The following is a 14,370-nucleotide window of genomic DNA, read 5'->3' as shown; positions in this document are numbered from 1 at the left end:
GAGGCCTAAAAAGGTTTACTGTTCGAGATAAAGCTCTTCAGGGCGTGTGGATTAAAAATATTTCTTCACCAAAAAAAAAAAAGTGGTTAATTTCTTTTATTAAGAGACCATGAAGTCCCGGAAGGCAACATGAATTTAAAAGTTACTAAAAGCTTGAAAAAATGTCAAATGTCTTTTTTAGCATCTAGGAAGGGGGTCACTTCGTTTAACTCAATTAATTTTATTAAAATTCCGGCGTTGTTGCGAATATAGAAGAAGCCTTTACTATAACACGACAGTATCTTTAAGGTACAAAAAAGCAGGAGCCTTCAGCGTGCACAAGGTTAATCATTTATCATCATCATCATCATCATCATCATCGTCATCATCATCATCATCATTATCATTACAATTATCATTATCTTTATTATAACGTGAACTCTCTCAGTTTTCAAGTGGTAATCAGTTGTAGATGTAAGCCACATACTGCATTTTCGTCGCGGCGGGGGACTCTAACTGTGCCTTACAGTGCAGTCTTTTGAATCTAGGCCACGCTGAGACTCACCCCAATACTTTCAATATGGCCCACCAATCCAATTGTTGCCACAACAACTCTAGGCCTGACCACAGCTTTCTCACATCTTTTGCCTGATTTTGATGTTTATCAATTTTCTCTTTCTCCTTCACTTCTACTCTGACATCTCCCTGTATTGCTTTGTCAATGATATGACAAGCTGCCTGATGTTTGTCTACCACGAGCGGATTAGGCTTGTTATATTCGATCTGGTGGTCAGTCCGTTGTATGCGAAAACCCCGAAGGATTTTAATTGCCTCAGACCCTTCAACTTTTCCCGGAACATGCTCATACCATTTGTAATCACACTGCAATCTATATTTTCTGCACAGACACCAATGATCTGCTTTTGCAACACCATCGTGTCTTCATTTATACTCTCTCTGAGCCAAAATCTGATATTTACAAACAATGTGATTGACTGGTTCTTCTTCTCTGTTGCACAACCTACATTTTTGAGCTAACAGCCTGCTTATCAATCTTCGCCTTGGTAATACCTGGTAGGGGAGCAGGGATCGCGTAGTGGTGAGAGCACTTACTTCCCACCAATGTGGCTCGGGTTCCATTACCAGACTCGGCGTTTTGTTTGGGTTGAGTTTGTTGGTTCTCTTCTACTGACCGTGCAGGGGTTTCTCCTTCCAGCCTGCAATTCTCTCGTCTTCTTTTTTTGTTTATACTGCACAAGGCCCTTGTCAGCCCCGAACTTGAAAGTGTGTTGGACAACCTTTAGCACTGATATTTCTTGACTCTCCTGAACTCTCAAACGTTCAGTGTTGACGCAATCGTAACACTAATCAACCCACGCCCACCTATCGTTTTAGGTTATATAGCACCATAGATTGTGAACGTGCTTTTGTCCCCCCTCGCCTTTTGTCCACACCAAGATTCCTGCACTATACCTCAGGAGAGATAAAGTTTCATTAACAGCTGTGACAACGTTGCCGTCGTTCTACTTCGAATTCAGTATTGATCTTATCCTACGGAAATATAGCTTGGTCAACTTTGGTTTCATTTCCTCCTGCAGCACATACCTTGGCTCGTCCTTTCAGTAAGAGTATCCTTGTGATCATAGTGATGACAAAAATAGGTGGTGATAGGGAATCACCCAGGAAGATTCCTTGCCTCACGCGAACTACGCCAAGCGATTCATTTTTCGATGTCAAGTTGGTTTTCTATCCATCCATACTTCTCCCAAGTACATTTTTGACATTCACAGTGCATTATTATTATTGTTGTTGTTGTAGTGTTTCGTGGTACCGTTGTTTTTGAGCAAAGTTCAGGTCTAGCAAAGAAACTACTCTCTGTCAACTCACAACAAGGACATCAGCCAGGCATCACTTTCTGAAGTATGCCAGCTGTTTCCAAAAGAGCTGACTTCCAAGAAGGAGAGAATCATCCATTTGATCCAAGTACGGTTGCAATTTTACCGGCGTTGAGCCCACACGTTTTTACCCTTATCAGCACACGCCCGCCACCAGCTCGCTTAGCTTCATGTCAAGTCTGGCCACATTCGACTTTGAGTGCTCCTCCAATGAAGTTCCTCCACCTCAGCCTCAGTCTAATTCAGAATAGCTCCACTATATCTGATGACAGTTACTGCCCAAGTAGCATGCACCATGTTCCTTAAGTTTAATTTTGATTTCAACGCGAGCTTCAATCTTTTCCAGTAAGTGCTGGAGACCTTGTCTTTCATAGCACTAATCAGAACTTAATCGAATTCAAGAATTCCAACGTATTGCACCCCTCGATATCTGGCTCTGTAATAGTATCTTTAGTTCGCAGCTCGATTCAACTGCAATGACCATGTCGCCCCTGCTTCATTGTGAGCGGAGCAGATTTTGAAACTCCGAACTCCATGCCTATGCTAAGATACACATTTGCAATGTCTTCACCAATGAATGAATTGATTCTCAGAATTGACAAACAATTTGATGCCTTCCATGAACAGACGATGGTTCACTCTAAGGACAGTTCACCCCAGTTTGTAACTAATGGACGTTTAAACTTCAGTGAAGATGGGAACACATTTCAGGATGGCGTTTCTTATAGTCTTTCTACACAGGCATCTCAAATCCACTCACGATAGGTGTGACCGTCTCCACTTCTGCTTTACGCAAGCAAGACCTTCCTTTCTGGTTCCTCTGAATGGAGTTGGTTTTCAAGGTCTGATGTTGGGTCGTAACAAGAAGGCCTTCAAGATCTCTGATCTCAGGATCTTTCTGACTGCAGTTCATTTTTCTCCGTATTCTCTTCTTGTACTCAGCCTTCGTCTCGGCTCCTAACCACATGTTTAACTGAGGAATGGCTCCTCGCTGTTAACAAGATACAAATATAAAGAGCTGCGTCTACTGGCCACACACTCCACAATACCGATCCTCTACCATACATCTTACATCGGTAGTGTACACAACCTTTAAACATTGACTCTCTGATGAAGAACGCCCTCACTCATCATCATGACATCATCGGGTCTTCCTGTCCAAGACTTTCAATTGTGTTTTCTTCCATTGGATTACTGCCCGCTACTGTGATCGAGTTTCAATGATCATTTAGTTTAGACTCTAGTAAAAGCCCAAGTCTTTTCATATAGGTTCCTGTTATGACCTTTTCATTTCTTCATGTAGGATGCCATCTAATTCAAGGCCTCCCATGTAATTATAACCTGTTTCGTCAGGATCAGTGATTATATCTCGTGTTGGCAATTTAATACGTTCGCTATCATCTCTCTTTCTTCTCTTCACTACCAATACAGAACACTGTGCTATCCCAATGTCCATGCCGATATCCCTGCAACAGAGAAACACAGTAAGTTATGCTAATAAATCAATCTGCGTTTCATTATTGGCAAAGTGTTAAGTTATGCATAAAGAGTAAGTGATTTATTGCAAGCCCGCCCTTTCCTAACGTGTTAAGTTATGCATAAAGAGTTATGCATAAAGAGTAAGTGATTTATTGCAAGCCCGCCCTTTCCTAACTGGAGAACTGTTACTGCCTAAGTATTAATCGCTATTACCTAGTTCTTACTAATCAACTTTGATCTTAATACGAGTTTCAGATTTTTCTAGTACTCTCTATTAAACTGTTCTTTGATTTCTCCTTCCTTGATATTATCCATCTCGAAAACGCCGAAGTATTTATATCCTTCATTGTCGGTCAACTTAATTCTTTGGCCATCCGGTAACACAAATGGCTTATCTCCTTAAACCACTTTCCCATGGCTCATTATTAACAATTCGCATTTTGATACCAAATTCCATCCCAATATATATCCGTACTTACAAAGTAAACACACTGAACCATTGAGTGTACTTGGTTGTACTCTTTCCCAAACAACTTGAGACTTGCCATGAATAATGTCTTTTTCCCCACCTTGAAATGTCCCCTTCTATTCCAAGTATGTCTAAACATTCAGCTATCCAACTGTGTGGTATCATATCGTAAGCTTTAGGACAGTCAACGTAGGCCGTTGCAAGATGTGTCTTCCGTCTGCAATAGTCTCTTAGGACTGCCTTATCTATAATCACCTTGTCCCTCTGCTACTCGTAGTCATCCCTTCTGCACATCAGAAATTGTGTGCTCTCTTTCAAGGAACTCATACATGTTTCCAGCAATAAGACCTGTAAGTGATTTCCACATCTGTAGCAAATATGATATTGGGCGGTATGTGTCTTCCGCATTGCCTTTTGTCTGATCTTTTTGGCACAACACTGTCCGTCCATATGTCATCCATTCAGGTAGCTGTTTGTTTCCATTCACAATTTCATTCAGCTGTTCTTCTGTACGTACATGCAAGATGTTGAGTTTCTTTACTCAGTATCCCATGTCTGCCTGGTGCCTTACAATTAGGAATCTCTTTTATGGTTTATGGTTTAGGATTTATTTACCGCGCATATCACAAATTCTCATACGATTTACAGTTCTTGGGTGAGATCGGACGTCAGCTTGTAAAGGCGCCCCTGTCAGCCGCTATCAGTCTATATTTGATCTCACCAACCACCCACCCAACTCATGCATGCCAGATGTGAAAGGAGGGCAGACCACAACACCGCGGTCTCCTCCCTAATCTTCACGAATGATGTGTGGGTTCTTAAACGTCCCACAGTGTTGTCTAATAGGAAAGGTTGTGAGACGGGGCCTACGGTTCATATATATATAGTCCGAGAGAACTTGAAATTTTAACCATTTCTGCCGATGTAATTGCAAAGACAGCACTTTCGTCTTAGTTGTTTTTCTGGCCGGAGTCGAACTCACGACCTCCCGCATGGCAGCCCGATGCTCAACCAACTGAGCCACCAATGGGCAGTTATTATTATTATTATTATTATTATTATTATTGCTATGTACCATCACAGACCTTGCCTGGTCAATTGTTTCCCTTGAGAGTGAGTAACAACAAGTTCCTAAAGTTCCCAAGGGAGTCCTCTCCTGATTCAATAAAGGGACAAAACGTTTCTGAGGAGTCTAGCCGTTCCCAACAGAGCAGTTTTCTAGATCACTTCAAGTCTGATAGCGATGCCAAGCTTTTCGATGTGTTTGTCAAACTTATCAGATACAGCCCCTAATGCTCCAATCACAACTGGCACTACAGTCACTTTCTTCAGCTTCCATAACTTTCTTATTTCTTCCCTAAGAAGTTGGTAGTACTCTATTATCTCCAGTTCTTTGTCTTTTACTCGCGCATCCCCTGGAATGGCGACGTCAATGATCATGGCCTCCTTTGCTTGCTTATTAATGTCCGGTCTTCGAGCTTCAACTATCCTGTCACACTGTACATTGAAATCCCACAGAACTTTGAAACCTTCGTTTTCTAAAGGCCGGTTTACACGGTGCGACTTGTCGGCCCGATTTTTGGCGGCGGCTTCGAAAAAAATCGGGCCGACATAAAAATTCTGTTGCAGTGGAACAGATTTTTTAGGTCGGCCCGATTTTTTTCAAAGCCGCCGCCAAAAATCGGGCCGACAAGTCGCACCGTGTAAACCGGCCTTAACACTCGCTCTGGGGTGTGTTTGTACCACTTATCGGTCTGCTCAAGTTCTGCCTTTCCACACAGTTGCCAATGCACATACCGTGCAACGTTGTCGTGACGCCTCTTGTATTCACGTTGTGCCAGCTTGCTGCACTCACTTCTTAGATGGTTTACACTTTCTCCTTTCTCTCCACACATCCTACACATAGGAGATTCTACATTCTTGTCTATGTGGAACTTGATATAATTAGTTCGTAAAGCTTTTTCTTGGGCACTGCAGATCAATGCTTCTGCATCCACTGCCCATGCATTTGCTTCCTTTTCCATTTGTTTTCTGTTTCCTGCTTTACACTTTTCTTATAATCTCTCGGTTCCTTTGCCTCATCCGTCTTCACTGTTCCTCTCTCTCCAACTTTCCTTAACAACTCCTCATTACATTTCCCTACATACCAACCCAGACTGTTTTCTTCCCCCGGGACACAACCTTCGCAACTAATAAGTCCTCTGCCCACTCTCTTCCTTGGTACATATATTCTTGCAGTAAAAGTAAAGTAAAGTAAAGTAAAGTAGACCTTATTTAACGTCGATAACTCGTAACAGTAACTTTTAATCACTGACAAACCTGAGGTCGACGGTGCGCTCATTTTACTCCCCCCTCTCCATCAGTGCTCCGTTTTACGGGTATTTAAAGCTACTAGCTACACGGAAAGGAAAGGAGTCGAAACAAGGATGCGAGATCCGAGAATCGAACTCAGGACCTCTTGCACCAAGGCCGCGCACTAACCGACTGTGCCATCCTTGCTCCTACATGTCGCCTTATTGGGTGTAGCTCCTTATTCATTGTCATCACTTTCCTGGTCTTTCTATCCATACTTTGCAGTTCTTTTTTCGTCCATCCAATCACACCTCCTCCATATCGTAGCAAGGATACCGCCCATGTGTTTGCTGCTTTGATTTTGTCTCTACCATTCAATTTGGATTTTATGACTAGTTTCAGTCTTCGCATGTACTCATTTCTAAATATGTCCTTCATTTCTTGTTCCTTCACTTTATCCAGTTCCAATATCCCCAGGTACGCGTATCCCTCTTCACACACCTCCTTAATATAATAGTTTAATACTTGTAGTGCGCAAATTCCATTTACACATGTTCAAATGCGCATATAATTGTCTCGCCATTCACATGTACAAGTTGAATACCCTCTGTCTTGCTCACCTTACCACACTTCAGAACCGTCACTCCACACTTCTTTATGCCAAATTCCATTCCGACTAAAAACCTGAACTGTGGATACCAGGCTATGTAGTTCTTTTTCGTTTAATAGCAAAGAACTTAAGGTCGTCCATAAAGAGCAAGTGATTCACTTTGATGTCATCCAGCATGTAACCTTTCCAGCTTAGTAGGGATTTCAAATTCGGCCTCTAACGTTTCTCGGAAGTACATCAGTTTGCAGTGAAGACAATTACAAATGTACTTTTTGCGATGATGAAAAATATAACTTGTAACACCTTCTTAGGGAAAGTGCACGAAAATGTTCATAACACGATCTTCCAAATCTCTTTACATCTCTTTAAAAAGTAACCATTTTACTGAAGAGACAGCACTGAATCACTGATTTATCAAATGACTACACCAAAGTAACTTCTTCATTTTTGTAACAGAAACAAATGAAAACACTTTTAAACGTATAGAGTTTAATTTTGGGACACCGACCTATGGGCCTTTCCTTTGTTTTGGGACACCAGCCTGGTCGCCTTGACTGCGCAGATATGTCCATACGCCCAATAGTTAACACACCCTTTATGATTGACAACAATAATATCTTCAACAGTAGTGAAGAAATGGTGTGTTATTCATCTAACTTTTTTTTTTCTACACCTATCTGAGAGGCATTGGTTTGGCCGGCTGCTGTTCCTTAATAGGTTTATAATATTGTGCCTAGCGTGAATTTCTTTTCATGATGTATAGCTTGTAATGTTATGTACATAGTTTTGTGTGGTTGAGTGGCGTACTTGATGGAACCAATTGAAAGAAATACCTTGTAAATTTACTTGTAAATTATATTTAATTTACAAAAACAATAATGAAAAATGGATCTTTTCAAAGCGAAACGAGAATCGTACGAAACGTGCGATTATCATTCGCACATGAAGGATACATATCGAAGACCTACTTCAAACTTCCCAGCACATTTTCCTGTCGTATGTGCTTGAATGGGAGATATGTCCAGTTACTAGATGCACGACGATTATGATAAGCGTCACGAAGTGTCCTCTTGCTCTTCTTCCCAACTTCAACATCACTCTCTTCTGATCTGGGAATATAGAAATCAACTTCGCAAAGTGTCCCTCAAACTCCATTCCTCAAGTAAAGATAAACGGCTGCATTTGCCCTCATCAAAAAAAATATCGCTAACCCTTACACTTGCATTATGTACTAGAAATAGGAAGCAAATGCTAAGACTTAAAGAGACACTTCGTGTTAGATACCAATATCGGGCGTGCATCTAATTGCGTGCATTTCTAGATATAAGTGTTAAGTTGTGTTCTTGTGAAAATTTTCATATACCAGATAACAAGTGAAGAAGTTCAATGAAGAAGATAGTAGCACGCTGGAAATGCTTAGTTATTATCCTTATCGGCGCAACAAGCTTGTTTCTGGTAAGTCAAGTTACTGCCAACTTGCAATCTGTTATTCTAACTTTTATTATTCTACAGAATTCGAAAAGGTATTATACTGTACTTTGTTGTTAAGCAAGGACACTGCAACGACTCGTTGTAAAGTTGATTGATTGGGTATTTGTTGCGGATTGGTTGATCAGTTTATCTTCTGACGTAGAGAAAGTAGTGCGGTGCTTCAAGTTCGTTTAAATCGGGATCGCATGTGGTAATTTCGCAACGTGCTTGTCACAAATTAAAGGGGGGCAATTCGAAAATCAAACTTGTAAATTTTAGCCTGAGCTGAATCCCAAAGGAACAAAGTAAGTCATAAAGAAAACCAACCTGTGGACAGTATTGCATGTCCAGATGATATGAATAATTTTGTGCAAACGAGGCTTGAGCATATGACGTCATCATGCAGAAGGCTTATTGCCCACTTCGGAAACGATGGGGAATCTGGGTACGAATTTGACATTTGAGGGCCTCTGGGATTGTTTAGGTAGACGTGCCAAATTTTAATATAGCGGCAAAGGAGGCCAGCTCGTCAAAACTAGTGAAAGTTGTTTTATGTGAAGAAAACACACTTTGAGCAAAGCTGCCTCGAGAAAACCCCGACGAGTGCACTGTCACTCAGTTAAAACGATGGCCAAGCGGAAAGAAAGTCCATCTCCTGCGTTAAACGGGTTTGCTCTTGTATCAATTACGTACGCATTGCAATTATGTAGTCTTGGATCATTTTTACCTTGCTACATTTGCTTTCGCAGTCAGGGAATTTTTTTAACTTCTTTATGTGTGTTTGCGCAGATTTTATCGTGGCTTTGTTCAGTTTTGGGGGATTTCGCTGTAGCCTTTCCACTGCCATTTTCAATACTATTTCAATTCGAAAATCCGCTAGTTTCTTTAGAAAAGGTAAATTTTCACAGCGATCTTACCGAATAACTCCATACATATTTACTTTACTCTTTATGTGACAACCCATCTTTACTGACTCGTGATCCAAGACAATACTTCTCAGAGCCGATTTACACGGTACGATTTTTGGCGCATGCGACATCGTGCAAGCTTACGACAGACCTACGATATGGCTTACGATTTTCGCAGCGCTTAAAAACATGTTTCAAAATGCTACGGCATTTTTTTCTGATGTACACGATTATCGTAAACAAGTTGTAGGTCTGTCGTAAGCTTGTCTCTGCGACAAAAATCGTACCGTGTAAATCGCCAAAAAGAATGTGTGACTGAAAAATTGCTTCCCTTAATGTCAGGGAAATAAGAAATACCAACAAGAGAAAAGAGACCTTCAGAATGAAACAACAATCTGTCTACTTTCAGGAAACGCACAGTCACCAAAAGTATGAGACTTATTGAATATCACTATACATTCCTTCACCAAGGTCTAGTAACAAAAACACTTTTAGTGAAGTGAAAATGGGTTACAAGGACGATAAAAAGTGCACCTTCTGTCGCGGAGAACCTGAAAAACCCTCCCCTTTTTTTGGTTTGGCAGGAAAACACATATTTTTTTGGAAAGAACTGGCTTCTTTTCGGCAGCACCACAACATTTTCCTCTTACAAATTTGTTTTATTTTACTGGAGTAATGTGTAGAGTCAGCAAATAATATTTGTCGTGTAAGTGTTGTAATAGAAACAAAAAACGGCAGAAACAAAAAAAACCTTTGTTTTCCGAATACGTCCACTTCATTAATTAACTGTTTTATTTAGGTTGAAAGATTGTCAGAGGTGATCTCCGCTGACAATCAAATTTAGAGTCAAATCAAACAGATCATTACATCAACACACTGCCATATTATGTGGCTATGCCCCGCAATGAATACGGCAATGTCAAGCGGACATTATTTCTTACTCGAGATGAAAGAGTGGAGGTTGAAAAAATTCGCAAGGCCAATCACTGCTGTACTCAAATAATCGATATCGCCGGCCAAACATTCCAAAAAGTATTGGGATACAAGGAATTTGTGTCAACCACAGAAATGAGAGAACGGTTACCCAAGGAAACCAGAGATAATTCAAGAATATTTGGCTTTTATGCATAATAATGGTCACAAAGACGTCAAAGCTGGGAGATCACAACCTCGTTCCAAGGCTCTCTTATCTCTGCCTCCATTGTTGTTGAGGAGAAAGAACCTGGTTCAGGATGGTCACGTGGCACTCCTCGACAAACGTTTTCCTTTCGTTAAATATTTTGATCCCACGATTGGGCGAACGGGTATTCGTTTGAAAAGGCACTTTAAAAATAAATCTTTACCTTACAAAAGTCAAAAGAGCTAACATTTGTGAATATACGATAATGCCAACCAACAGACGCCCATCTTTCCACCGTGTCTACACAAACAATCGCAGAAGCCCTCAAAAGTCAAATCCAAGAATAACTGACTGATTGAGGTATCCGAAAGGTTGATTCACTTGCTCAGACTAATATATCATCGCCTGGTTCTTGCTTGATCTTTGCTTGCTCCCGACTTACGGATTGTCTGATTGATTGACTTATGACAGATCTACCTACTAACTGGAAAAACTTAAATATATCTAAAATAAACCTTTTGTATATTTTGCGGAAAAACATGCACAGACCCGAGAACTACCAAGCTTAAAGACTCTCTGTCTACCGAGATGCACCGTGCGCAGACACGGAGGTTTCGTATGATATGAAACCTCCATTTCTGCGTCGGTGCGTTTTTCCTTCTTTGAATCATTCGTTATCGCAGACATCCATCGGGATTTGCTCTTACTTTGTGCTTCTTATTATAGCTACATTATTATAGTTTATTAGGGACTAGATATTTTGTCTTTAAGTGCAATTCGCAAGCGTTTCAACGTGGGTTGGAGGACTGAGCAGTTGGACCGACAATCAATTCAAGAAAATGATGCTACGGCCTGATCCGCTAAAGGCAGTATCTAAACGGAAATTTGAGTTCGAGATCACTGAGAGCCCAAATCGATTCATTGAGATACCACAAAATTTTCACTAAAACTCAGTTTGCTGATGTCCTTTCGCAGTAAGCCGAGTGACATTTGTAAGGCCATCCCGCTAAATGGAGAAAAAAAAGGGGATGGCCTAATCTCTTTATAATTAATCGCTGGATATTTATTTAACTTTATTTCAAGACTTGTTTGGAATTCTAATTATTGTTTCATATAACATTTGGATGAGATGTTTTTGTTTGGTTAGCAGTAAAAAGCATTCCTGAAAACATTCCCGAATAGACCAGTTTACAGTTGTGTGCTAAGTTACCTGGCCTTTGAATGAAAGTGAGGCTGGAGTTCACCTTGCTTTAATTAATAAAAACCTCTCAGCTTTTCTTATGTAAATTCCTACTAATCAGCATGAGAATAACATCAACATATGAAAAGCAATGAGGTTTCTATCAAAGCAAGGACAATTCCAGCCTCACTTTCATTCAAAGGCCAGGCAACCAAGCACACAACTGTATAAGGTCTATTGAGCGGTACCCACGTTGTTGTGTGACTGTTATTTCTTTCTCACTCGTTACTTCAAGCCGAATGAAAACACAAACAAAGGCGCGTAAAGCATCTCGGTAGCAGATAGTCTTTACTTAAAGGAACGCCAACTCTGTGGATGAACTATGAGACTATAGACTTGATAAGGGATTGTGATCATCATATCAAAGGAGTGAAAGAGAACATGTCTTGACATATCTGGGTCTAGCGTTCTTAGTCTAAGGAATAGAGTTCATTGCGAAGTCAAGAAAGCTAAGTCAAAAAGAATATTAATACGCCCCAATTAAAAGCACGAAAGGAAAACCCTGAAAGAGGGTAAATAAACAGCACTGAATCAGATTTACATTACCCGCTTACGTGGCAATGTTGAGGGTCATGAAGGGGGAGGGTCAATCACATTTCCCAGTCCAAATTTGGACAAAATCCCAGTCAAGTGGTAAGTTTAGTTTAGAAATCCCAGTCTCTGCTACTGAAATCCCAACCAGAGATATGATAAAGAAAATATAATTTTAGAACATCGATTTGTTGTATGAAACAGTTAATAATAAGTCTCAAAAGGAAACATGAGATTACTGGAGAACGGAGCCAATAAAGACAGTCAGAAGTTATTAATTTGTAGCTGCATGCATAGGATTGTTTACCCAAGTGTCTGCCGAAAAAGGCCTGCTACCATGCGGCACATGAAAGCATTCCGAATGGAGCAGTCTCCCGTTTTTACAACACCTTCGGCGTCGTTGTCATCATCATCATTTCTAAATTCATCAACATAAGTAACCTCGCCAGTATCCATCTCGGCGTCTTCACCCTCTTCACTAGACCCACAACAATCCGTCGCTAGGTGGAAGGTCTTGCAAATCGGTAGGGTACGTTCAAGGACATTTCAGTTCCAGTGCCTGACAAATTTACCATGCGGCCTTGCCCAATACCTCATCCGAGCTTCTTCTTTTCGAGTGATTGCACTTGTTGCCGTGGCTTTAGGGAAGTCAATTTGTGCTAGTGAAGCCGTATTAGAGGAAGAGTGTTGTAGGTAGGGAGCTTTGAGGTAAAAAAAAAAAAAAAACAAGGACGGTAGCATCAGGAAGGTCCTCACTCTCTCATGGCAGTGGCCAGGAACGCAAGAAGACCGCAAGGAATTTTTGATATCAGGAATTTTGAGCAGAACTAATACCTGATAACCTCTGATAATGCAAATCCCATTCACACCAAGGACTCTTTATCTCCCATTCCCAGTAACAAAATCCCAGTTCCCAGTGAGTGAGCAAATCCCATTCCCCCCCCCCCCCTCCCCCCTCCGAAAGGTCAGGTCAATCCCAGCTCCACTTTACCCATTCATGGATACAAAGGCCCTAAATTGTGTCAGTATTCAATACGTCTTCATTTTGTAAATACTGGCACAGGACAAACTGAAAAAAGTGTTTAATTGGTTATCCCAAAAGACGACAAATATCTAGCTTGTTTCAATTTCAACGAATTGATTTCAGTAGTAATGTATCAGTAATCTTAAACCAAATAGCGGTTGGTTTAGGTGGGGTCGTGGTGGGGTCGTGGGGTCTTGTATGTCAAACAATAATGACTATGAAACATAAAAATATATACATTAAACGGAATAATAGCTTGAAAGTATAGTTACATGACAACAATCATCATACCTACAATCCGGGTCCAAAGACTTCGGGACACTTGTCAAATTTTGGGCGGCAAGAAGAAAATTTACTGTACATGCCTCCATCGTTATATGAACAACGCATGTTCTTTTTTCGATGCCTTTTTCGCTCCCCTTCCCACTAGACAGTGTTGAAACATGCGAGCGATCGATGAACGGATCTTGATTTCGGAGACCTTGAAAAATCAACATTGTAATGGGGGGAAGGAGGAAAAGCGGGAATTGTCACAACAGTTTTTGACCAGGATTGTGCGTTTGCACTGACTCGTACCGCTGTTAAATTTAAACTAAAAAATATTTGCTTTTAAAAGAAGGATGTTAAAAGTTCTTAAACTGGTTGATTATTTGTGAATGTCTAAAATTCTATTCCAAAGAAAAAAATTGCTCTGTAGTGAATGGAGTTCGTCATGTTTTGGGAGTTAATCTTTCAACAATGACATCATCCCCTCTTCATGATGTTAATGAATAAATTGTTCATGCAGCTTGGAATTGTACTATTGAATATTTTAACGATGAAATGATATGTGAAATGGATCATATATGAACTGCGGATATGAACACAAGTGAAGCTATGATCCTCGCAGTTATGAACGTAATTTTTGCAATTGCGTAAAGAAGCCTGAAAAATTCAGGACTCCAACGGGGTTTGAACCCGTGACCTCGCGATACCGGTGCGACGCTCTAACCAACTGAGCTATAAAGCCACTGACGTTGGGAACTGGTCATTTGTGGGTTCCAAAGTTCCCGTGAGGAATAAATCAACGATGAACTTTGGAACCCACAAATGACCAGCTCCCAACGTCAGTGGCTTCATAGTTCAGTTGGTTAGAGCGTCGCACCGGCATCATATCCGCAGTTCATATATGATCCATTTCATATATCATTTCATCGTTGATTCATTCCTCACGGGAACTTTTGAACCCACAAATGATCAGCTCCGAACGTCAGTGGCTTCATAGCTTAAATTTACTTGATTGAATATTTTGTAGGCTAGTTTCATGAAGCTAAGTTTGTACACAGTAAATATTGGTTCCCAACCAGTCCTTTT

General features: G+C 40.7%; 1 protein-coding gene across 1 annotated transcript in view; it reads left to right on the top strand.

Annotated features, from left to right (window-relative positions):
• Window positions 1-14,370, top strand: part of LOC137992899 (uncharacterized) — a 31,879-nt gene that overhangs the window by 6,578 nt on the left and 10,931 nt on the right. Inside the window, exon 2 of the mRNA XM_068838460.1 lies at window positions 8,091-8,179. Coding sequence (XP_068694561.1) covers window positions 8,111-8,179 — 69 coding nt within the window. The 5' untranslated portion in view covers window positions 8,091-8,110. The remainder of the gene's footprint in view (window positions 1-8,090; window positions 8,180-14,370) is intronic.

The sequence above is a fragment of the Montipora foliosa genome, chromosome 2, assembly GCF_036669935.1.
Source record: "Montipora foliosa isolate CH-2021 chromosome 2, ASM3666993v2, whole genome shotgun sequence".
Classification (NCBI taxonomy): domain Eukaryota; kingdom Metazoa; phylum Cnidaria; class Anthozoa; order Scleractinia; family Acroporidae; genus Montipora; species Montipora foliosa.
Note: the sequence above shows the minus strand (reverse complement) of the source record. Positions and strands in the feature narration are given on the sequence as shown.